The 24576-nt window shown below is 42.8% G+C and overlaps 1 protein-coding gene across 3 annotated transcripts in view; it reads left to right on the forward strand.

The window, feature by feature from the left end:
- LOC118703231 (cytochrome P450 3A12) overlaps positions 1-24576 on the forward strand; it is a 42083-nt gene that overhangs the window by 13830 nt on the left and 3677 nt on the right. For 2 of the 3 annotated variants that reach the window (XM_045571638.1, XM_036410011.2), the window contains exons 4-11: positions 244-343; positions 7998-8111; positions 8357-8445; positions 9746-9894; positions 12062-12189; positions 14538-14604; positions 20221-20381; positions 23349-23575. In XM_045571638.1, coding sequence (XP_045427594.1) covers positions 244-343; positions 7998-8111; positions 8357-8445; positions 9746-9894; positions 12062-12189; positions 14538-14604; positions 20221-20381; positions 23349-23575 — 1035 coding nt within the window. The remainder of the gene's footprint in view (positions 1-243; positions 344-7997; positions 8112-8356; positions 8446-9745; positions 9895-12061; positions 12190-14537; positions 14605-20220; positions 20382-23348; positions 23576-24576) is intronic. The other variant, XM_045571637.1, reaches the window with a different exon arrangement.

Consider the following 24576-nt stretch of genomic DNA (forward strand, 5'->3'; position numbering starts at 1 on the left):
TATTTACTAACTTAACCTCCTTTTTGATAATGAAATATTTTAAATACACAAAAATTTTAAAGAATGATATAAGAAATTCCCATGAACACACCACCTGGATTTAAATGTTCAATGTTATTTCTAACAATGATCTCTAGGAATGTGGATTATGTAGCATCAGAATGGAAGTCTAGACTTCCAGTTGTGGCACCAGCTGCAGAAACTGGCTTGTTTAATTCAATCAGCTCTATTTTCCTGATATAGGTTCTATGATGGTCGGCAGCCTGTGTTGGCGATCACCGATCTAGAAGTGATCAAAACAGTCCTAGTGAAAGAATGTTATTCTGTCTTCACAAATCGACGGGTAGGCATCCATTCTTTTTAAAAACTAAATTATTTATAATGTTTAATATTGAAATAATAGTAAATTTACAGGAAGTTATAAAAAAATGCAGGAATATCCTCTTTTCACTCTGTTTCCCTCAATAGTAACCTATACTAATAAAAGGGTAATATGCTAATTAGAACGGGTCAACTAGACATCTTCTCGTCATCCTGCCTTCCTTCCAGACAAAGCCATGGTGGTGGGGGCCAAGGCAGAGGCTGTTAGGGGCGATTAGGCCGGCAGTGGAGAACAGTTAGGGTGATCAGGTCAGAAGGGGAGGGCAGTTGGGGTGATCAGGCAGGCAGGCAGAGGGTTTAGGGGCAATCAGGCAGGTGAAGTGGTTAGGAGCCAGTGGTCCTGGATTGTGAGAGGGATGTCCAACTGCCGGTTTAGGCCCTATCCCACAGGCAGTCGGACATCCTCTGAGGGATCCAGATTGGAGAGGGTGCAGGCTGAGCTGAAGGACCCCCCTGTGCATGAATTTCGTGCACCGGGCCTCTAGTCCTATATAATAAAAGCATAATATGCAAACAGACTGAACAGCAGAATGACTGGTCAGCAGGGGGCGGGGCCGGCGAGCAGACAGCACCAGGCCAGCCAAGGTGTGTGCCAGTGAGCAGGAGGAGGGGATGGTGGGGATGGTGGTGGAAGCAACCAGAAACAGCAGTGGGGAGATTGGAGGGGTGGCAGTTGCTTGCCAGCTGGTGCCATCTCCTGATCAGCCTGCCTGGTCGCCTACCACAGAGGGAGTCCACCAGTGATGGCAACAGTGAGGCAATAGGGGGCAGGGCTGGCCGTTCGCCAGCCGCACTGTCCCCTAATTGTTCTGCCTGGTCAGACATCTCCTGAGGGCTCCCAGATTGCAAGAGGGCACAGGCTGAGGGAACCCCCCCCTGCATGTACAAGTTTTCGTGCATAAGGCCTCTAGTATCCCATATAACTATAGTAAAATATAAAAGCAGGAAATTGACATCAGTAATATATCTATAGAGGTTATTCAGATTTTACAATTTTTATGTACACTAATTTGTGTTTCTTATAAAATTTACAATTTGTGTAACTACTGCCATAAATGAATATACAGAACTATTCCATCTCCATAAGGCTCCCTCTTAATATTCTTTATATTAGGTCTAGTAATAATTAATGTCGTTTTCTAATACTTTTTTTAAATCGAATTTATTTAAACAATACAACAAAATTTAATCAACAATATAGTTGCCGTTGTTTTCTACTACTTGTACCCAACGCTCAGGAAGCATTTTAATCCCTCTGTTGTAAAATTCTTGTGATTTTGATGCAAAAAATTCGGTCAATGCATTTTTGAGGCATTCTTCATTATTAAATTTTTTTCCAAGAAGAAAGTTTTGCAAAGAACGAAACAAATGGTAATCGGAAGGGGCAATATCAGGAGAATATGCAGGTTGAGGGAGAACCTCCCATTCCAACTGGCGCAGTTTTTCAGCAGTGATTCTTGCAGTATGCGGTCGTGCGTTATCGTGGTGAAGAATTACGCCCTTCCGATTAATCAGCACGGGTTCTTTTTCTCTTAAAGCTTGGGCTAACCTTTCCAATTGGGCACTATACACTGCACTTGTAATGGTTTGGGTAGATGGTAAAAGTTCATAATGAAGAATTCCTTTAAAATTCCACCAAACACACAACATCACTTTTTTCGCATGCAAGTCAGGTTTTGGCGTGGGCTGCGGAGCCTCATTTTTGTCCAACCATTGAGGCTGCCTTTTCAAATTAACATACAGCACCCATTGTTCATCTCCGGTAACAATTTGCTCTAAAAACGGCAAACGGTTTTGATGAGAGAGGAGCGAACTGCAAATTGTGACTCTTTGCTTACGGTTGTTGTCGGTCAACTCATGAGGAACCCATTTTCCAAACTTTTGGACTTTGCCAAGTGCACGCAATTGATTGGAAATTGTGTTTTGTGAACAATTTAAAGTTGTCGCAAGCTCTTGTTGGGTAATTTGAGAATTTTGCACCAAAAGAGCTTGAAGAGCTTCTTGATCAAAATTGGACACACGGCCTCGACCACTCTTGTCATCTAACGAAAAATTTCCCTCGCGAAATTTCTCAAACCAACGCTGGCGTTTTCTGGCGCTAACTGCATCTTGACCAAGAGCACTACAGATGTTTTTTGCAGCCTCACTTGCTTTTCTTCCTAATTGGAATTCGTAAAGCATGCAGTGCCGAATATGCTCTTCATCTGCCATCTTCTTAGCCCTAGTTTTGCAACAAAAACCAAACCAAACACAAACTTTTTAAAGCAAAACTTGTTAATTGCACTTCACACGTTCTGTAGATACCACGTGTTTGAAGGTTATGTCAATACAAGTCAACGCCAAGCAAGATTTTAAACGAATGTTTAAAAACGACATTAATTATTACTAGACCCCATGTAGCTTATCTTTTTTTATATTCTTTAAAAAAATATTTATTGTTAAGATTATTACAGATGTACCTCTTCTCTCCTCTCCCCCCATAGCTCCTCTCCACCCAATTCCCACCCCACCCCAGGCCCTCACCATCCTATTGTCTGTATCCATAGGTAATGCACACATGCATATAAGATCTTTGTCTAATCTCTTCCCACAGCCCCCACACCTCCTTCCCTCTGAGAATCATCAGTCTGTTCCATTTCTATGCCCCTGGTTCTATTCCAGTCACCAGTTTATTCTATTCATAAGATTTTTTTATTCATTTTTTTAGATTCAATTATTGATAGATATGTATTTGTTGTCACTTTATTGTTCATTTATATATTTTAAATATTTATTGTTGAGATTATTATAGATGCTCCTCTTCTTTCCCCCCATAGCTCCCCTCCACCCAGTTCCCACCCCACTCCAGCCCTTCCCCACCCCACTAACCTCATCCATAGGTATAAGCTCTGTCCAATCTCTTCCCGCACCCCCCACAATCTATTCCCCCTGAAAATTGTCAGTCTGCTCCCTTTCCATGCCCCTGATTCTATTACATTCACCAGTTTGTTCTGTTCATCAGATTTTTTATTCGTTTAATTTTTAGGTTCATTTGTTGATATATATGTATTTGTTGTCACTTTGTTGTTCATAATTAATGATCTTTGGGGTCTGCTACTAGAAGTTTATTGGGTTCTTTTGGTGGAATCGTGTTTCTCTGATTCTTTGTGGTTTCTGTAATTTTGCTATGGTGTTTGTGCATTTGAAGAAGCAGTCACTTCTGGCAGACTTTATAAAGTAACTTTAATAAGGAAAGATCTTTACTTATGTGTTGGGGCACACTGGAGTGACCGCTGGTCTAGTGGTGCAGGTGTGTAGTGGCTCCAGGTCTGGTGGGCAACACTGATCAGGTAGCAGGGGTTCACAACATAACCAACTATATGATCCTTGACAGCAAGAGCTGTGTTTGTTCCATTGTGGCTTCAAGAGTGGTGGGGTTTTCAACAGCATCAAGAGGTCCAGTGGTAAGGGACTGGCACAGGCAGCCATGGCAGCCAAATCTAGTGGTATGCAAGTTCTGGGGGCTAACTGCAGGCACACAAGTCCAATGGTGAGATCTGGTTCCAGAGGCAGGGGTTGAGGCCAGCTGTAGGCACACAAATAGATTAGAGAACCTGGGCTGTCAGTGTATACTCATGTGGTTATAGCAGCTACCTACCAAGACATGCAGGCAATGGGAGCTGGTGATGTGGCTGTAGGGATTAGCTGTGGGCATATGTGGCAGTGTAGCTCACTAATAGTCAGAGCTGGCTCTAGGCACCTGGGAAACTGCAGGGGACTTGGCTAGTGTTATACACATCCCCAGCCACAGAGGCCAGGGCTGTCTCCTGGCACAGATCCTGCTCGGTGGTGGCACGAGTTGGGGTAGCACTCCTGGGGGTGGAGTGTGGTTGGGCAGGACTCAGGCTCCTGGAATGTGTGAGTGTGAAAACCTGTGGACTGTCAGCAGTAACATTTTCAGGGGTTTCACAGCATCTGTGCCCAGTTGGTTTCCTCAGCCTCAAAGACTGGGGTCTTCTGCAGAGCTGGATGCAAAAAATCATGGTCACTCATGCCACATGGCCGATACTGGTAGTTCTTAATATATATTTTTTTATTATTGATTTTTTACAAAGAGGAAGAGAGAGGGATAGTTAGAAACATTGATGAGAGAGAATCATCGATCAGCTGCCTCTTGCACACCCCCTACTGGGGATGTGCCCGCAACCAAGGTACATGCCCTTGACCGGAATCGAACCTGGGACTTTTCAGTCTGTAGGCCGAAGCTCTATCCACTGAGCCAAACCGGTTGCAGCAGTAGTTTTTATTCTTTTTTGTTCTTAACTGTCTCTAGTCTTCTCATCTATTCCAAATCAGGTAATTTATACAATGCCCTGAAAGGCTGGGGAAAATTATCACTCACTCTATTTCTCTTTTCTCATCAAGGGAAGTCTCCCAGGCTGGGAACTTCCCTCCTGGCACTGAGCAGCACTGGCCTGGGGGATGAGATGATGCAGACAAAATAAGACTATTTTCCCCTCCACTTTTTACAGTTATTCTCAGGGACTTTTTTTGCTCCACTCTGTTGTTGATTTTCTTGAGTGAACTCGAGCTCTCTTAGAACTATTTTTGTCTGTGGATAGTTGTCTAATTGTTGTTGTTTTTTTGAGGGGGTGAAGAGACAGTGGAGGCAGGAGTCTCCTACTCCAATAGGTGATGTTATTCCAGGCTTATCTGTAGGTTTTGTAGATACTCTTTATAAAGTTGAGGAAGTTTCCCTTCTTTTCTAGTTGGTATATTGTTGGTTTTTAAAAAAATATGAATGTATATTAGAGATATACATTTTAGAACAAATAGGCCAACCTGAGAAATATAATTACATTTTCTTTTTTCTTCTATCATTGGTGAGAAAAATGTAAGGGAAAGGGATTCCCATGTTTAAGAATACCAAATAGATTTCTTATCCTTTAAGTAATAACTATTTTATTTAAAAGCTACCATATTATGCCGAAGCTGGTTTGGCTCAGTGGTAGAGCGTTGGTCTGCGGACTGAAGGGTCCCAGGTTCGATTCCGGGCAAGGGCATGTACATTGGTTGTGGGCACATCCCCGGTGGGGGTTGTGCAGGAGGCAGCTGGTCGATGTTTCTCTCTCATCGACGTTTTAGCTCTCTATCTCTCTCCCTTCCTCTCTGTAAAAAATTAATAAAATAAAAGCTACCATATTAAATATCCCCTTTTCAAGTTTCTCATGCTATAGATTAAGTAAAGATAGAACTAGTCTGAGGCAGCAAACAGTTTGCTAAAGCTATCTGTCTATCTGTCAAGAATTCATTTCTATCCTGTACAGCTCTGGAGGATATACTAGGTCTCATTCCTATCTATTCTCCTGGAAGAGCAGTTTTTTCAACACATGGGTAATTTGCCTTGAGAAAGAGATTGGAATATAAAGTCTGGAAACCATATCAGGTGGCTGGATGTCTCCTGTACCTTCATGAGATTCTAGGCATTGAGATAAGAATTAAGTATCTAGCATGGGTCCTGCTACTAAGTAGACAGTCACTAAATATTTTTTGAATAATTAATGACTTTTTAACAACTGTTGAGAACTCCAAAACTTACACAGGGCAAAATGTCCTTTACTCCCCCCCCCCCCCATTTGATTAATTAATTTTTAAATTTAATAAATCTTTATTGTTCAGATTATTATAATTGTTCCTCTTCCCCCCCCCCCCCCATAGCTCCCCTCTACCCGGTTCCCACCCCACCCTCTGCCCTTACCTCCCCCACATTGTCCTCATCCATAGGTGTACAATTTTTGTCCAGTATCTCCCCCCCCCCCCCCGCTTTCACCAGAGAATTGTCAGTCCACTCCCCTGATTCTATTATATTCACCAGTTTTTCTGTTCATTAGATTTTTTTATTCACTTGATTTTTAGATTCACTTGTTGATAGACATATACTTGTTGTTCATAATTTTTATCTTTACCTTTTTCTTCTGCTTCCTCTTCTTAAAGAATACCTTTCAGCATTTCATATAATATTGGTTTGGTGGTGATGAACTCCTTTAGCTTCTTCTTATCTGTGAAGCTCTTTATCTACCTGTCAATTCTGAATGATAGCTTTGCTGGGTAGAGTAATCTTGGTTGTAGGTTCTTGCTGTTCATCACTTTGAATATTTCTTGCCATTATCTTCTGGCCTGCATAGTTTGTTGAGAAATCAGCTGACATTCATATGGGTGCTCCCTTATAGGTAATTAACTGTTTTTCTCTTGCTGCTTTTAATATTTTCTCTTTGTCTTTTGCCCTTGGCATTTTAATTATGATGTGTTTTGGTGTGGTCCTCTTTGTATTTCTCTTGTTTGGGATTCTGTGCACTTCCTGGACTTGTAAGTCTATTTCTTTCACCAGATAGGGAAAGGTTTCTGTCATTATTTTTCAAACAGGTTTTCAGTATCTCACTTTCTCTCTTCTTCTGGAATTCAGATGTTGGTACACTTGAGGTTGTCCTGGAGGATCCTTACACTTTCTTCAAATTTTTGGTTTTGCTTTTCCAGTTGAGTGTTTTTTGCGTCTTTGTATTTCAAATCTTTGACTTGATTCTTACGGTCCTCTAGTCTGCTGTTAGGTCTCTGTATAATATTTTTTATTTCAGTTAGTGTATGTTTAATTTCTAGTTGGTCCTTTTTTATATTCTTGAGGGTCTGGCTAAATTTGTCGGCCTTTTCTAGGAATTTCTTAAAAACCTTATAATTGTGGTTTTGAACTCTATATCCAGTTGTTTGTTTTCCTCCATTTCTTTCAATTGTGACCTATTTCTTTGTCTCCGCATTTTTGCTGCTTCCCTCTGTTAGTAGGGTAGCTTTGTGTGCTAGGTGTCCTATAGGGCCCAGTGGCTCAGCCTCCCTCAGGTAGACAATTTAGTTGTACCCCTTTGTGGACTGTGTGCACAGCCTTGTTGTAGTTAAACCTTGACTGTTGTTAGTACGGTATTACTAGCAGGAATTGATCTCCAATACAATTGGCTGTGAGGATCAGCTGTGTCTACACTGGGAGAACTTCTGTGCTGGAGACACCCTTATGGGAGAAGATTTGCAAAAGCCTCTGTGCTCAGCTTGGATGGGGCGGAGTTTCAGGGCAGAGCAGACAGCCTTAGCTTACCAATCAGCCCTGCCCTATGAGGCCCCTGGGTCTCAATATCCCTTGGTAATCGCTGCAAGCATCTCTGAGAGAAAACTGCCTTTCAGTGTTGTTTGCTGCTAAACAGTCCAGTTTCTCCCCAAAGGAGTCTGTTTTCCCAGAAACTTGCCCAGAACTGGAGTTCAGAGCAGTCAGGAGCTTCCATCTTCCTCCTTCTTTAGAAAGGGAGCTTCCGTCTCCCTCCTGCTTTTGTCTCCCTCCCACCCGTTCTCTCTGTGCGTGCATATGTGCACGCGTGCACGGCTCTGTACCTCAGCTTTCTGCAGTTCCTCTGAGTCTCAATGTGTTTTCCTCTTTCCTTCTTGTAGAATTTTCACGCAGCCAGCTTTGCTGTGGTTCTGGATGGTGTTCGTTTTGTCTTTTAGTTGTAGGTTTGATATTCTTGTGTGAGGCAGCAGTTTAGGTGTTTATCTCTGCTGCCATCTTTAATTTCATTTCTGTCCTTTGCTTTTAACTCTAGTCCATTGGCCCACTGGGATTTATGAAAAGTGCCATCTCTATAGCTGAGGATGAAACTTGGAAGAGAATTCGAACATTGCTGTCTCCAACCTTCACCAGTGGAAAGCTCAAGGAGGTAAGAGTATAAGAGGATACTTAATTTGAAACTTAAATAATGCATCTGGGGACAGGTAGAAAGTAAGATAGTTTTTTTTCCAAGGGTAGCCTGATGAATTTGAGTTTCCTAATAATGGTTTTTTATCTTTATGTCCTAGAAGTGACATTATAAGGTTCATTGTATTACTTACTATTCCATGCTTGAGAAAGCTAGGTCTTGAGTCTTCATATTTAACTTTGGGTGGTGTTGTATTCTGTGTCTAGATGTTCCCCATCATTGGCCAGTATGCAGATGGGTTGGTGAACAATCTGAAGAAGGAAGCAGAGAAAGGCAAGCCCATCACCTTGAAAGAGTGAGTAGTAGGCCAGCTGCTGAGACTCTGAGCTCTGCTCCAAGACCCCCAGCCGCCTGCCAGAGCCGAATTCCGCTGAAGTACTATCATGACCAGACAGTGGGTGTGCGGTGTTAGAACCCCAGTGGGCTACCCAAGAGGATGTGGCTCCTCCGAAAAGGCAGGGCAGCCAGGAGAGAAAGATCTCCTCCTGTGCACATAAACCAGGATTAATCTGTCTGCTTAGTTGTCACCTTGGATATTCTTGAAGACAAAAATACATAGTTCAGAAAGTAGAAACATGATTGTACCAAAGTTTTCAGTGTAGAGGATGTGAAATACTGGCAGGGGGAGGCACTGGTATGTATTAGTGAGCAGTGGGTGGGGCTGGGAAGTTACAGTGTGTAACTTGGAACAACGTTATGATTTTGGTGAGGATATCAGCAAAATATGAAATAATAAACCTTACCGCCACTTCTCCTTTCTTTACTCTCAAAAAGATGGTCCTGTATAGACTATGAGTACGGTGAGCGTGACATTTATTGTCTAAATTAAGATACTTTTAACTATATTCCTATGCAGGAACAATGGAGGTAAAGTGGGACTGATCTGGGAAAACTGGAGACACCTTTGGGATTCCCCCAGATCAGTTCTAGAATGATTTTTATTGTTATTTCTTAAATTAGGACCATTCTTATTTCTTACATTTTACAGAAATGAGTCTGCCTTCAAGGCAACCTGAGATCACTGGACTTAAGGAGAGTGGATCTTTCAGGAGCTTCAGCAGGAGTGCAGAGAAGGATCGATGGCATTCCTGGCAACTCAGACCAGGTGCTGCTGTTCTGTAACGTGCTGAAGCAGAATCAGCTCTGAGTGCAGACACTGTGGTGAGGCAAGACTCAGATCAGTGTCACCCTTCTTGACTCCATTAGGAGGAGTCATTACCTACCCTTTGTCCTGCTCAAGCACAGTATCTACTATTGTCCAGACTCAAAACACGCCACCGTAATTTGTCTGACTTTGAGTCCCCATCCCTCTGACTGATCTCCTATTGCTCACAGGTGGGTCTAACTTGCCTTGGTGTCCCCATAACCCAGCTCAGGGCCAGTGCCATGACTGGCATCTGATAAACACCTCATGATTGACTGTGACAGGAGCATAGATCCTTTAGATGATCTAACAGAAGGTTTTGACAGTTGTGTGGCTCTTTCCCTGTCTTTGTCTGGGTATATGAATTTACATGTCCTGCCTATTGTCTGCGTTGGATAAGGATAGTAAAGGTGCTGATTTTAATTTTCTCTGTCTTTCTTTCACTATTCAGCATCTTTGGGGCCTACAGCATGGATGTGATTACTGGCACATCATTTGGAGTGAACATCGATTCCCTCAACAACCCACAAGATCCCTTTGTGGAAAATATCAAGAAGCTCTTAAAATTTAATTTCCTTGATCCATTCATTCTCTGCATAAGTATGTGGACTAGTATGTTTTATTTTATCTTTCATTTCCTCCCTCCTTTCCCCATCTCTTCTGTTCTCTTCTTCTTCTCCTTCTTCTTCTCTCTCTCTCTCTCTCTTTCTTTCTCTCTCTCTCTCTCTTCTTCCTGTGGTATATGCTTCCTCCTTTTTGCTTTTGATTTTGTTTGCTCTTCTTGGTGTTAAGGGGGAAAGTTTGGTTATTGATTTGAGATATTTGTTCTTTTTAAATGTAGATATTTACAGTCATAATTTCTTTCTGAGTGCTGCTTTTGCTACATCCATAAATTTTGGTATGCTCTCTCTTCATTTTCATTTATCTCCAAGTATTTCCTAATTGCCCTTTTGATTTCTTGTAGGACCTATGGGTTATTTAGGAGATTATTTTTTAATTTCCATATAGTAGTGAGTTCCCCAATTTTCTTTGTTATTGATTTCTAATTTCATTCCCCTATGGTTGAAAGACATATTCTGTATTATTTTTATCTGGTCTATAAATTCTTTTACAATATATATTTCGGTATATATTAATATTATTATACAATGTACAGTTCTTTTTAAAAATTGTTTAAAGTATTACATGTCTCCTTTTCCCCCGATTGACCTGCCCCTGCCACTCCCACCCCCAAGGGCAAGCCCCGTCGCCCCAGTGTCTGTGTCCATTGGTTTTGCTAACATGCATTCATACAAGGCCTTTGGCTGGTCTGTAACCACCCCCTCCCCTGCCATTTGTCTCTGGATCTATTTTTGTTCATCAGTTTATGTTGATCATTATATCTCACATATGAATGAGATCATGTGATATTTTATCTTTCTCCGACTGGCTTATTTCGCTTAGCATAATGCTGTTCAGTTCCATCCATGCTGTTGCAAATGGTGAAAGTTTCTTCTTTTTTATGGTGGCATAGTATTTCATTGTGTAGATGTACCATGGTTTTTTTAATCCATTTATCTGCTGGTGGGCACTTAGGCTGTTTGCAAATCTTACCTATTGTAAATTGTGCTGCTATGAACATAGGGGTGCATATATTTTTTCTGATTGGTGTTTCTGGTTTCTTGGGACATTTTCCTAGAAGTGGGATCACTGGGTCAAATGGGAGTTCCATTTTTAATTTTTTAAAAAAATATATTTTATTGATTTTGTACAGAGAGGAAGGGAGAGAGATAGAGAGTTAGAAACATCGATGAGAGAGAGTCATCGATCAGTTGCCTCTTGCACACCCCCTACTGGGGATATGCCCGCAACCAAGGTACATACCCTTGACCGGAATCGAACCCGGGTCCCTTCAGTCCCCAAGCAGACGCTCTATCCATTGAGCTAAACCGGTCCCGGCCCATTTTTAATTTTTTGAGGAAACTCCATACTGTTTTCCACAGTGGCTGCACCAGTCTACATTCCCACCAGCAGTGCATGAGGGTTCCTTTTTCTCCAACAATGCACAGTTCTTCTAAAATTTTCAGAATTATTTTAGAAGACAAAGAAAAATTAAGACTCGCCTATAATTAAACTCTCACATGCAATCATTGTTTACATTTTAGTGTCTAGTGTTCCACTTTGTCCATGCACGTGCATCTGATTACTATTTCTTGAACAGTGTGATTAACTAAAGTGTCAGACTCTTCTCTGGTGTATTTAAAGACAATCTAGTTAATAGATAAAGGCAAAGCTGTTGAGGGTTGTAATCCTGTTTCTTTAGTCACCCAAAAGATGGGCAGGGGCCACTGATCTCACTGCTGTAGTGATGGCCCCTATTTGTGGACTTGCCCTTGCTCAGACTTGGGCTTGGAAGTCTGAGCAAAGGGCTGAGAGGGACTGGCTCCTGGTCGAGAAGCCTGGTGTCTTTTACTCGTCTCATTAGTAGAGAAAATTATAATTGCTCCCGGCACATTTCGTCTTTTTAAAAATATATACAATATATTTTATTGATTTTTTACAGAGAGGAAGGGAGAGAGATAGAGAGCCAGAAACATCGATGAGAGAGAAACATCGACCAGCTGCCTCCTGCACACCCCCTACCGGGCATGTGCCCGCAACCAATGTACTTGCCCCTGACCGGAATCGAACCTGGGACCTTTCAGTCCGCAGACTGACGCTCTACCACTGAGCCAAACCGGCTTCGGCACATTTCGTATTTTCATTATGCTTTCTTTTTTTCTTACAGCACTCTTTCCATTCCTTGGCCCAGTTTTTGAAGCATTTAATATTACTCTGTTTCCAAGAAGTGTCACTGAGTATTTCAAAAAATCTGTAAAAAGAATGAAAGAAAGTCGCCTCCAAGATAAACAAAAGGTAAGATCTGGTGGTAGTTACATGAGTGTGTTCACTCTTTGATAATTTATTGAGCTGGATACATATGATTTGTGCACTTTTTTTTCCTTTAGATAGATAAAGGACTGTAGGTTTACAGGAGGAAAGTTCTAACATTTTATGGGGAATGAAGAAGGTGGAGGTTAGGAAAGGAAAGAAAAGGTGAGTCAGAGAGACACTATCTAACATGTAATATAGTAATGGGCACAAAGGTCAGTATATCACTGCATAAATATTGTTGAGATGAAAAGTTTCCACTTCCTTTCAATAAATTGTCAAAGTATAAAAAATTACTGTTTAAAAGTTTTTTCCGGGTATCATACTTTCCCAGGTTTTAAATTGGCAAACACTCTTCAATTCCAAGCCTCTTATTGTACACATCCTGCAGTGGGAGTTGCCATCAGGCCCCTGGGGGAGTGCTCTATGTTAAACTGGAGCCTGCTCAGAGACTGGAGAGGGCAGTAGTCTTCTCTGGGCATTGAGGTTGCAAGCTGGCTAACCCAGCTTTGCCGTCATGGGCCTGGAGGCCAGCACAAGCACGTCTGCAGGCTTCGGGGATAGGGCTTGGCACTCCAGAATTACACTGAACATTGCAGCGAGTTCTGGGATGGTGCAGCTATTTGAAGCTGCTCCCAGGAAAGCATCTGATGAACTCTGCAAATGTCAGATGATTCAGTTATGTGGCCTTTCATTAAGGATTAAGGCTGGAGAAAAAAAGTATTGAAGTCGGGGACTTTTTTCTTAGCAAACTGTATGACAAGAGGAAAGCAGGCATCTCTTTGGCCAGAAAGCTGTGTTCAAAGTGAGAGAAGCCAAAGAGCAGAGAACATGAGGGCCAAAAAGCTGTTGGACATGATGGCTGGATCTTTCTCAGGGAAACATCCTGCTCTCCAGGATTTGTAGCTGGATGAGTTCACTGAAAACTCAGGCAACACTAGTGAGACTTCTGGGGCCATATTATACAGCATAGTGAATGTAGCCAATAATCTATACTAATAAAAGGGTAATATGCTAATTAGATTGGGAGACCTTCCGGACAAAGGCACGGTAGCAGGGCCAAGGCAGACGCAGTTAGGGGCGATCAGGCCGGCAGTTGGAGGATGCAGTTGGGGGTGATCGGGCCAGCAGGGGGAGGAAGTTAGGGGCAATCAGGCTGGTATGCAGAGTGGTTAGGGGCAATCAGGCAGGCAGGCAGGAGTGGTTAGGAGCTAGAGGTACTGTATTGTGAGAGTGATGTCCGACTGCTGGTTTAGGCCTGATCACACAGTCGGACATCCCCCAAGGGGTCCCAGGTTGGAGAGGGTGCAGGGCTGAGGGACACCTCCTCCCCATGCACAAATTTCATGCACTGGGCTATATGTTTGTGTGTGTGTGTGTGTGTGTGTGTGTGTGTGTGTATACACACACACACACACACACACACACACACACGCCTAAGTGACTGAACAATTGAATGACCAGTTGCTCTGATGCATACTGACCACCAGGAGGCAGATGCTCAACACAGAAGCTGCCCCCTGGTGGTCAGTGTGCTCCCACAGTGGGAGCACTGCTCAGCTGACCTACCTGCCCCAGTGGCCCACCAGCCCGGCGGCAGCCACTCACACCCTCAGTAGTCCTGCAAGTTCAATCTCCAGAGAATGGGCCAGGTGCTGACGGACTGACACTGCCAGCACGATTCTGACAGCGCTACTGGCCTCCTGGAAGTCAGCCTTGGGCAGTGACTACCAGGTGGCTCCCAACAACCGGTGTGAATGTCAGTGGGATGGCTCCAGATTCTGGCCTGGCAAGGGTGTTTCACCACCTGCCCGGAGGGCCTATTGTGTCCTGGGCCCTCCACCCCCCTCAGAATGGCTGCCATATGCTTATGGCTGGTGAGTGCTGCTGCAGTGGTGCAAGCTTCTCCCAATTAGGACTGAGTGGGTGCAAGTCAAGGGCAGGTGCAGTGGGGCTGGGATGAGCAGGAATGGCAGGTGGCGTTGGATTGTGGGTTTCAGCCAGATCTCCACAGGCCACCTCAAGGGACCCCACTCATGCAGGTATTCATGCACTGGGCCTCTAGTATTGTAATAATTCTCTATGGTGACAGGTGGGTACTGGAAATATTGGGGGGTACACCTTGCAAAGTATATGATTGTCTAACCACTATGCTGTACGCTTGAAAGTAATATAAAATTATATTGAATGTAAACTGTAATAGGAAAGTAAAATTTTAAAAAAGATATGAAGTGGTTATATTAATAGGAAAGAAATCTAGTACGGCATTCCTGATTTATTTCTGGTCTTACAAGTTGACTCTTTGTCATTGAAATTTCTCCTCCTGCTTCCAGCACCGAGTGGATTTACTTCAGCTGATGATTAACTCTCAGAATTCCAAAGAAACAGACTCCCATAAAGGTAAGCAGAGGGCCACTGATGGGGAGGCTCAGAGGTAGTGGTGGTTCCGAAAATGTATAGGAAGATGTTCATGCAGCTGTGAATTTCTATCAAATTGAAAAAGACACATGCTCAGAGGCACTTTCTACACGCATGTGGGCACAGCTTTATTCAAAGCTTGAAGGGCACCATAAACAAGAATTTTATGCCCTGAAGTCAGTGTTCTGTGGATCACCTACATCAGAATCTCTGGGGGCTTGTTTCCAATATCTATTCTCTGGCCTCATCCAGCTGCATGGAAATTTGCATCGAGAATTCATCACTTTAGGAAGCACATTGCCACAGTATTGGTGACCTTAATTTGGAACCCTTTGTTAAATTGTGTTCACTAGTTTAATCTACTATAAAGTTTTGCTTTTTATTTTCTTGTTTGGTGGTCAGATTCTCTCAGGTTTGTCCGCTGAAGCCCTTTCAGAAGGCTCTGGAGTCCTATTTTCTTTCTTTTTATTTTTTCAATATACTTTATTTTTTAGAGCAGTTTTATGGTCACAACAAAATTGTGTGAAAGGGATAGAGATTTCCCATAACCTTCTCCCCTCACCTATATTCAGCCTCCCTGACTATCAGAATCCCTAACATCAATGTACCATTTGTTACAGTCGGTGAATCTACATTGATACGATTATCACCCAAAGTGCATAGTTTAAATTAGGAGTCACACTTGGTGTTGTATGTTCTATATATATAAAACCCTAATATGCAATAGACCGCTATGATGTGCGCTGACCACCAGAGGGCATGCACAGAACATGGCGGGCGTCGGCTGTGGTGGGATGTGGAGGTAAGTGGGGGCACCAGACCAAGATGAGGCGCTGGTCGCTGTCATTGGGGCAAGGCTCTGGTGGTTAGGGGAAATACTTTGCTCCCACATGCCGCAGTCTTGCCAGGCGCTCACACCTGCTGCTGGTGCTGGCCCCGCTCATACCTGCTGTTGGCATGGAGCAATTGGGGCCCAGGGCCAGCACCAGCAACGGGTGTGAGTGGGGCCGGTGCTGTCAGTGGGTGCGAGGGGCGGCTGCTGGCCCAATCACCCTTCAGGGCTTCTCCACCTTCCCCTGCTCTTGAGGGGCTGGCAGCTGCCTCTTGCACCCATTGCCAGTGCCGGCCCCGCTTGCACCCACAGCTGGCACTGGAGCCGCTGCTTGTACCCACTGCCGGTGCCCAGCTCCAGTCCCAATCACTCGACATTGTCGGCGGGTGTGAGCAGCAGCTGCAGGCCCTGATTGCCCCTGAGAGTTTCTCTACCTCCCTCTGCTCCTGAGGGGCGATTGGGGCAGCAGTCACCACTCGCACCAGCTGACAGCTCTGGCCCTATTTGCATCCGCTGCTGGTACTGGCCCCAATTGCTCCATGCTATCTGCGGGTGCAAGTGGGGCTGGTGCAGTGTGGGGGAACGGCGGTGGTGGGAGTGGGGCTGCTGGCAGACAGGGGACCCAGGGCCACAGCAGATGGGCCAAGACCTGTCCCTGTGCCCACTGCAGCCTTGTGGTCCACAGTTCCTTTCAAGGTGCATGAATTTGTGCACTGGACCCCTAGTAAATTTATAATGACACTAGAGGCCCGGTGCATGAATTTGTGTATGGGTGGGGTCCCTTGGGGTGGCCTGTGGGGATCAGGCTGACATCCGCAGTCTAACACCACCTGCCACTCCTGCTCATTCTGGCCCCACTGTGCCTACTGAGGGCTTGTGCCCAGTCAGTGCCAATTAGGAGAGGCTTGTGCTTTGAGCCCTGTGTCTGGCGCCCGACACAAGGGGGATGAAGGGAGCAGGACACGATCAGCCCTCTAGGTGGGTGGTAGGCAGCCCACGGCCTGGAATCCAGATCCATCCCACTGACCTGCCCAAGGCTGACTTCCAGGAAGTTGGTGGTGCTGTCGGGATCATGTTGGTGGCATCAGATCTTCAGTGCCTGGCCTGTTCTTCAAAGATTGGACCTGCAGGGCTACTGAGGGAGTGAGTGGCTGCTCTGGGCTCTTTGGCCTCTGGGATGATTTGGTCAACTGAGCAGCACTCCCGCTGTGGAAGCGCACTGACCACCAGGGGGCAGTTCCGCATTGAGCGCTTGGTGGTCAGTGTACATCATAGCAATTGGTTGTTTGGTTGTTCAGTTGCTTAGGCTTTTACATATATAGATATGTCCACCATTAGAGTATAGAGAGTATTCTGTGTCCTTTTCACCTATCATTTTCTGAGTACTTTCTTGCTTCCTGATGCAAGGCATTCCAAATTTCTCTCTATTTCCCCTGATCAACCCTAGAACCAGCCATTTCACCAAGGAATTCTTGTTTATTTTAGTGAGAAATGGTATTTAGAAACCAAAATCATATCTTGGAGTGCTCATTGCTCCTAGGGTTTCCTTACTTCTAGATTGTCTCAGTAGACAAGGCTAAGAACATCAAATATATTTACACAGGTCTCATAAACATAAATATTTCTATATCTACCCATAATTAGTGATGTAAACATTTTCTCTCAAAAAAGAAAAATCCAAGTATTATTGTTTATTCCTATGATATAAATACTTCCATCATAGTTAATTTCAAACTACTAATGGCTTGACAACCGTCTCACACAATTTCATAATATTTAATATTTGGTTCTAAAGAACAGGGATAAGATGACTCCAGCACAGCATTATAAATATATCCATATCTATGTATACATGTCTTTCTCTCTCCCTATCTATTAGTATCTAGTCTAATACAACCTTCTGTGATGAAAGAGAACATATTCTATATCAATAGATTTACCACGAGGCACATGTGGCTATTACACACTTGACATGTAAACAATGAAATTGAAAACTGAATCTTAATTTTAATTAAAATGTAAATAATTAACTAAATATAGCTAGTGGCTACCTATTGGGCAGCACAGCTCTAAATTTTGGATATCATGGGGTATATCCTAACTGGGGAAAGGAATTTAATAGTTGAATTTACTCCCAACAGCATCATAAAAATAATGTTTGAAAAATCAGAACTCGGTAGACCTTTCTTGTTTTTAGTTGTGAATTACAACTTTGTGGGAAGTACCATGTTTACTTCAGTGCTCTAAGTATCAAAAGGTCCTAATTCATTCTCACACAAATAGATTAGATCTTAACCATGCTTATTCTCTCAGGAGAAGATAAAAAAGGAGGCCACTATTAGTTTGAATAGACTCTCCCTTCTCTTCTTTCTTCCTCTTCTGGAATGCTCATTATTCTAATACTAGTAGCCCTGTGCACGAATCTGTGTGCCAGTAGCTCGCTGCCCTGCCCCCTCCTATAGCTTTTTACCTGCTGCCCTGCCCTCTTGTAGCTCCCCCAGTATTTCTCCCCCACCCTCATAGCCCTGCCCTCTCCTGTAGCTCTCCGCCGCCCACTTGTAGTTTGCTGCCCCACCCCCTGCAAATCCAAGACCCCGTAGTTATGTGGTGTAGTTATGTGGTCGGTTGTTACACCTCATGGCATAATGGATAATTAGCATATTCCTCTCTTATTATATAGGATTGCTTTTTCTTTTCTTTTCTTTTTAAAATATATTTTATTGATTTTTTATGGAGAGGAGAGAGGAGAGCTAGAAACATCGATGAGAGAGAAACATTGACCAGTTGCCTCTTGCACACCCCCTACTGGGGATGTGCCCGCAACCAATGTCTATGCCCTTGACTGGAATCAAACCTGGGACCTTTCAGTCCACAGACCGATGCTCTACCACTGAGCCAAACCGGTTTTGGCAGGATTGCTTTTTCTGATGCCATAATTCTTTCCTCTATCTTCTTGGCTCTGTTTTTATGCTCAGTAGTTTACTCTTAATCTCCTTAATTGCGTGTTTCATTTTCAGGATTTCTGATTGGTGCTTTTTAAAACTTTCAATCTCTTTGGTAAAGTACTCATTTTGTTCATTGATTTGTTTTCTGAGTGTATTGAATTGCCTGTCTGCATTTTCTTGAGTATTTACAGAACTGCAATCATGAAATCTGTCATTTATATCACATATTCCCATGAGTTCCAACTTGCTTTTGGGGATTTTTCATTTTCTTTCAATCATCCTCATTTCTGTAGTTATTCGTGGCATTTGCTGTTCTCCTTTGCCTTCACATTTATATCTGACTATAACAGCTCCTCTGAAGAGGTTTTTTGTGTTTTTTTTTGTTTTGTTTTTTACCTCTGTGATCCAGATTTGACCTCCAGGGCTTTTGTAAGACAGTAAAGCCTTGTTGCTTGGAGGTGGGCTTTGTTTTCCCTCACTGTAATGGTGACCTCTGACCTCCATGGGGTTCCCTCCAAGCACCCAACTGGGGATCAGTCACAGAGGGAAACCATGGTTCTACTGCAATAACTCTTGGTTTATAGATAATATGCTTCTTGACCATACTCCAAGGCAACAGGATGAGAGTTTTGGGAGTCTGAGCATCAGCAGGACTCTGTGGTTCCATTTCTTTCTCTGAACCACCACCATCCGGCCCAACAGTGGAGAGCCACAGCTCTCCATTCCTCCTGGCTGAAGGAAGCTCCTGCTGCTGCTGTCTTCGATATTCTGCATTTCTTTCTTTCTTTTCTTTCTTTCTTTCTTTCTCTCTTTCTTTCTTTCTTTCTTTCTTTTTTTAAAAATATATTTTTATTGATTTTTTTACAGAGAGAAAGAGAGAGGGATAGAGAGTTAGAAACATCGATGAGAGAGGATCATCAATCAGTCGCCTCCAGCACATCTCCCACCAGGGATGTGCCCACAACCAAGGTACATACCCTTGACCAGAATTGAACCTGGGACCTTTCAGTCTGCAGGTCAATGCTCTATCCACTGAGCCAAACTGGTCTCGGCAATATTCTGCATTTCTAATAAACTCCCAGATACTGCTGATGCTGCGGGTCCATAGACAGTAAATACACTGAGTACAAGAACTTATCTGTAGCCAATTACTGTTCTTTTAAGTTCCTGGAAACATGTTTAGAAGAAAGATACTTTAATTTTTCTTTGCATAAACTTTAGTATGCAAAGAAATTGCAAATTTAAAATTTGTCTCAAATTTTTAAAGAATAATTTAAAGTTTTCCTGGGGGAGAATGCTATCCCATATTACTTGTAGCTAAACTACTTGTAAGATTCTCCAATAACATGCTGTGGAATTACACAGCTGAGATAGTGATGAGAGTGATGTATCCTGCATACTGAAGGACCAAGAATAGTGTAGACCACATGTGTCAAACACAAGGCCCGCGGGCCAAATCCGTCCCGCCAGGCCTTGCAATGTGGCCCGCACCGCGCTGTCATCACTGCACTCCGCTGCGTTTCCATCACAATGACAGTTTATGACTGTTCAGTAAACCATTCGGCCCGCGATTTAGGCTGGATTTTAGATTTTGGCCGCTTCTCTGATTGAGTTCGACACCCCTAGTGTAGACCTTTGGAAAAGCTGGATTAAGACTTTTTTTTTCTTTTCCTTTTTCTGGATCTGCAATATACACGTCAGAGTATAACTCCCCTTAGTTTGATCTGAATTCCCATTTTTTTCTCCTAGCAGTTTGGAGTTTCATATGGATTTCTCATAATCTAAACTGAAGATTTACAGTGACCTTTCTTTTCCTCTTAGCCTTGTCCGATCTGGAGCTCGTCGCCCAATCTGTTATCTTTATTTTTGCCGGCTATGAGACCACTAGCAGTGCTCTCAATTTCTTTATGTATCTTATGGCCATCCACCCTGATGCGCAGCAGAAACTGCAAGAGGAGATTGAGGCGACATTTCCCAATAAGGTGAGTGGACGATACCTGCAGAGGGAGGGAGGAAGTTAAACCTAAGCAAGAATGCTCACTCACCATTTCATAGGATAATTTTTGCAAAGAGCATAAGCATCAGTTCTTCATCTGTGCTATTTAGGAAGGATGTAAAGTGATGAAAACAAGGAAATATAGGTAATGTGTACTTTTCACAGATTATAAGATCTTGGACAAAGTGCTTTTGTTGGCACAGCAGTTAACTGTTATCACAATAATATCGAATGGAAAAAACACACCCCTCAGTAGCAATAAACAAATAAACATTGATTGCTCAAGTGTCTGGATAATTATCTGTGTTGATACTGACTGGACTTGGCTTTAGTCTGGCTCTTGGCTGATCTAGGCTGGCCTTGGCTAAGCGGCTGGGTGAACCAGCTTCACACGTGATCTCCACATCTCCCCTGCTCCAGACAGGAAGCCTGGGCTTGTTCTTATCAGGCAGTATCAGAGGGAAAGACCGATAAGCCCAAACATATGGGTGCCCTTCAGAACTCTGCTTGCATCACACTTAGCCAACATTCCATTGATTTAAAGTATGCACCATGGCCACGCCCAGCATCATAATGGGAGGGCACAAAGTTAGATGACTAAGGGCATGGATGATAACAATGGTTGGAACAGGCACAAATAGTGTAATCTACCACCCTGGGTAAACATGCCAGACTAGAAGAAGCCTGACATACAGGAAAGAGCATAGGGTAGACTATGGATTTGGACAGGTTAGATGATCTTTCTGAGTCATAGGTCTTTCAGATATAAGGAAAAGATTTTAGAACCTATTAATTCGAGATTATCTTTCTTCTCAGGGAAAACTCACATTGGCATTCTTTTGATAGCGATAATATGGAAAGGTCACTAAGAGACAGAGACTAGCTAAATCATTGTGTTTTGCTGCTGCTTCTTTTTCTTTTCTTTTTTTTTGTAATAATTACAACACTATAACTAAACATTTGCTCCTTACTATATATGTCTATTCTAAATACCTTGTATTTATAAATGAATTTAATCTTAACAAATTCTGTATTAACCAGGATAGGCTAGTTCAGTGGTCGGCAAATTGCGGCTCGCCAGCCACAATGTTGCCGCTCTGTTGACTAATGAGTTTGCCGACCACTGGGCTAGCTTATGCCTTGGTAACAGATTGGTCCTGAAATCTATATGGCTTTACATAGGAAAAGTTTACTTCTCATATTTATATATACAACATGGATTGTTAGAGGAGGGTAGGAATGGGGGTCTCTGCTCCACATAGTTACTCAGAAATATAAGCTAAAAAGGCCCCACTTTCTCTTTTTAAAAATTATTTTTTTAATTGATCTCAGATGGAAGGGAGAGGGAGAGAGAGAAACATCAATGATGAGAGAGAATCATTGATTGGCTGGCTCCTGCACGCCCCCCACTGGGGATCGAGCGCACAACCTAGGCATGTGCCCTTGACTGGAATCGAACCCAAGATCTTTCAGTCCGCAGGCTGATGCTCTATCCACTGAGCCAAACCAGCTAGGGCAAGGCTCCATTTTTTTGTAGCTGTACTTTCTGGAACACAAGGCCTTCATCTTAGTTGGGGAATAAAGAAGTAGAGTGTTGCTCACTGGATTTTCAAGTGTTTTGGCTTCCAATTAACATATGTCACCTCAGCTCACAGCCCATTCTCATAGCTCATTTCCCCTAGCTTTAAGTGGGCGGGGAGATGTGGAGACCACATGGGATATTGGGTGAGCAGTGATGTCCCTGCCATACAACCCTATGAAGTGCTAACTCTAAATATCTCCACGTAACATATCAGAAAACCGAGGTACCGAGAGGTGAAATAACTTCCATACACTAGTCATATAGCTAGTGGTGAAGAAGCCACTAGCCAAACCTTTAACCTCTACAATATTGACTCTTCAATATAACACCAAGTGGTGACCACATACTGTATGGCCACATTGTTTTCAGAATCCTCACAAAACTGGAAGTCTTTGTGGTGTGAAGAGACTGGCCTCTGGGGCTGGAGAGGCTTGTATGCGATCTTCACAGCCTACAGTCAAACTCTGAAGCAACAACTAGGAGACTGTTCCACCAAGGCAGCATGAGGCTGAGTGGGGTGCCACCTCTTTATAACTTTTGTTAGAATGAAATTGTATGCCCTGGTAGCTAGAGTCCCATCATACTCTTCATGTACCCTATTTGGTTTAGAAAGAAACCTGTTTCTCATCAAGTTATTTATAAATTCTACATTATATAGTTTTTCTCTCCAAATTATATATATAATCTAAAGGGCTGGCCCTAGCTGGTTTGGCTTAGTGGATAGAGCATCAGCCTGCAGACTGAAGGGTCCCGAGTTCAATTCCAGTCAGGGCACATGCCTGGGTTGCGGGCTTGATCCCCAGTGGGGGTGTGCAAGAGACAGCCAATCAATAATTCTCTCTCATCATTGATATTTCTCTCTCTCTCTCTCCCTCTTCCTTCCTTTTTGAAATCAATAAAAAAATATATGTATATAAAAAATTGGATTTTTCAACTAAAAAACTTTGTCAGGTTGAGATTTTGCTCTTTTACACATTCTCTTTTCTTGGTGCAGAAGGGTGGCCTCTTTTTTGAAAACAAACAGTGACCTTAGCATATTTCATTTAAGAAATTAAGACAAAGAGGAGGAGCCATAGTCTATCAGTCACATGAGGTAAAAAAAAATCACTATTTGGTAAGATGAGGGATTTCTGGTCCCATTTAGGGTATTGTCCCCAACGTCCCCCATAGTCATAACTACTCCACACATCTCAGTGGGCCACTAAGCAGGTCAAAGGACATGATAGATATTAAAATGTCTATAAATCCTAAGGTTTTTATACCCAAATAACTTATTCTTTGGAGCTCCTAACATTTCTATAGAACTACATAGACTGAGTTGAAAGTTGATCTCAAATCTCAGTTTATCAGAATCTGTTTCTTTCTTCCCAGGCAACCCCCACCTATGATGCCCTGGCACAGATGGAGTATCTTGACATGGTGGTGAATGAATCCCTCAGATTATACCCAATTGCTAGTAGACTTGAGAGGGTCTGTAAGAAGGATGTGGAAGTCAATGGGGTGTTCATTCCCAAAGGGACGGTGGTGATGGTGCCAAATTTTATTCTTCAACGAGACCCAAAGTACTGGTCAGAGCCTGAGGAGTTCCGTCCTGAAAGGTACTGGGCCCCTGAGAAAGGGAACCCCATCCAGGCTGGTTGGGCACATTCTGACGTCTTTTAGTATAGATGACGAACATGTGGTTGTACAGTCATTTCTATGCATACCTATATTTTTAGAAGTTTTTCTTATTACACGAGTGATTATTATTTTACAGTCTCTAGATTAAAGAAAGTTGTATTTGTCTATAGTCCAAAAACTTTAATATAGGCCTCATTAATAATGTGATGTATGTCATTATTGACATTTTCTATGCATATGTAGATTTTTTAAAAATTAGAATAATTTTATACTACTTTAACAGTAAACCATAAACTACATCCTATGTATAAAACACCACCTTATACAGGTATATATGTGATTGTATACATATGGCATAATTTACTTAATCACTAAAGATTTTAGAAATAGAGGCTTTTTTTCCTTAAGTTTTCCTGTGTTGTTCTCTTTAATCTGTGAATTTACCTCCAATGTTTCCACATTCTATTTTTCAAAAACATTGGCTGCTGTTCCTTTAGCATTATTGGGAGAGTGTAAGCTGACAGCCTGAGAGGTCCTCACCCCTGATGGTTTAAGCAGTCACTTAAGGGTAGGGGTGAATATTTTCATCTGTAAATATTTTCAAGGTTCCCTGGTCTGTCTTTGGCTGCAGTCCTGGACCAGCTTCCTCCTCCTCTCAGTATTTGGTGACTCTTCCAAAGGGAAGGTATCTGCTCTCTAGACCCTCTTTTGGGATCGTTAGCATGTTCTGAAAATTCAGAGCCAAGTTTGGCTTTGGACACAGCTTAGACTCTGGAAAGAGCCGATGCTTCCCATTTATTGTATTGGTGAGCAAAATTGGAAAGAACTATTGAGGGCACTACCTGGGATCTAGACTTATTAGCACAACTATACGATCTCTAATGGCATGGACCTTGTCTCATTTGCCATGGTGTCCTTATTTCTAGCATGCGTCTACACATACCCTATTTCCTCGAAAATAAGACAGTGTCTTATATTA

This window comes from Pipistrellus kuhlii, unplaced genomic scaffold (assembly GCF_014108245.1).
Source record: "Pipistrellus kuhlii isolate mPipKuh1 unplaced genomic scaffold, mPipKuh1.p scaffold_m20_p_4, whole genome shotgun sequence".
In the NCBI taxonomy this organism is placed as follows: domain Eukaryota; kingdom Metazoa; phylum Chordata; class Mammalia; order Chiroptera; family Vespertilionidae; genus Pipistrellus; species Pipistrellus kuhlii.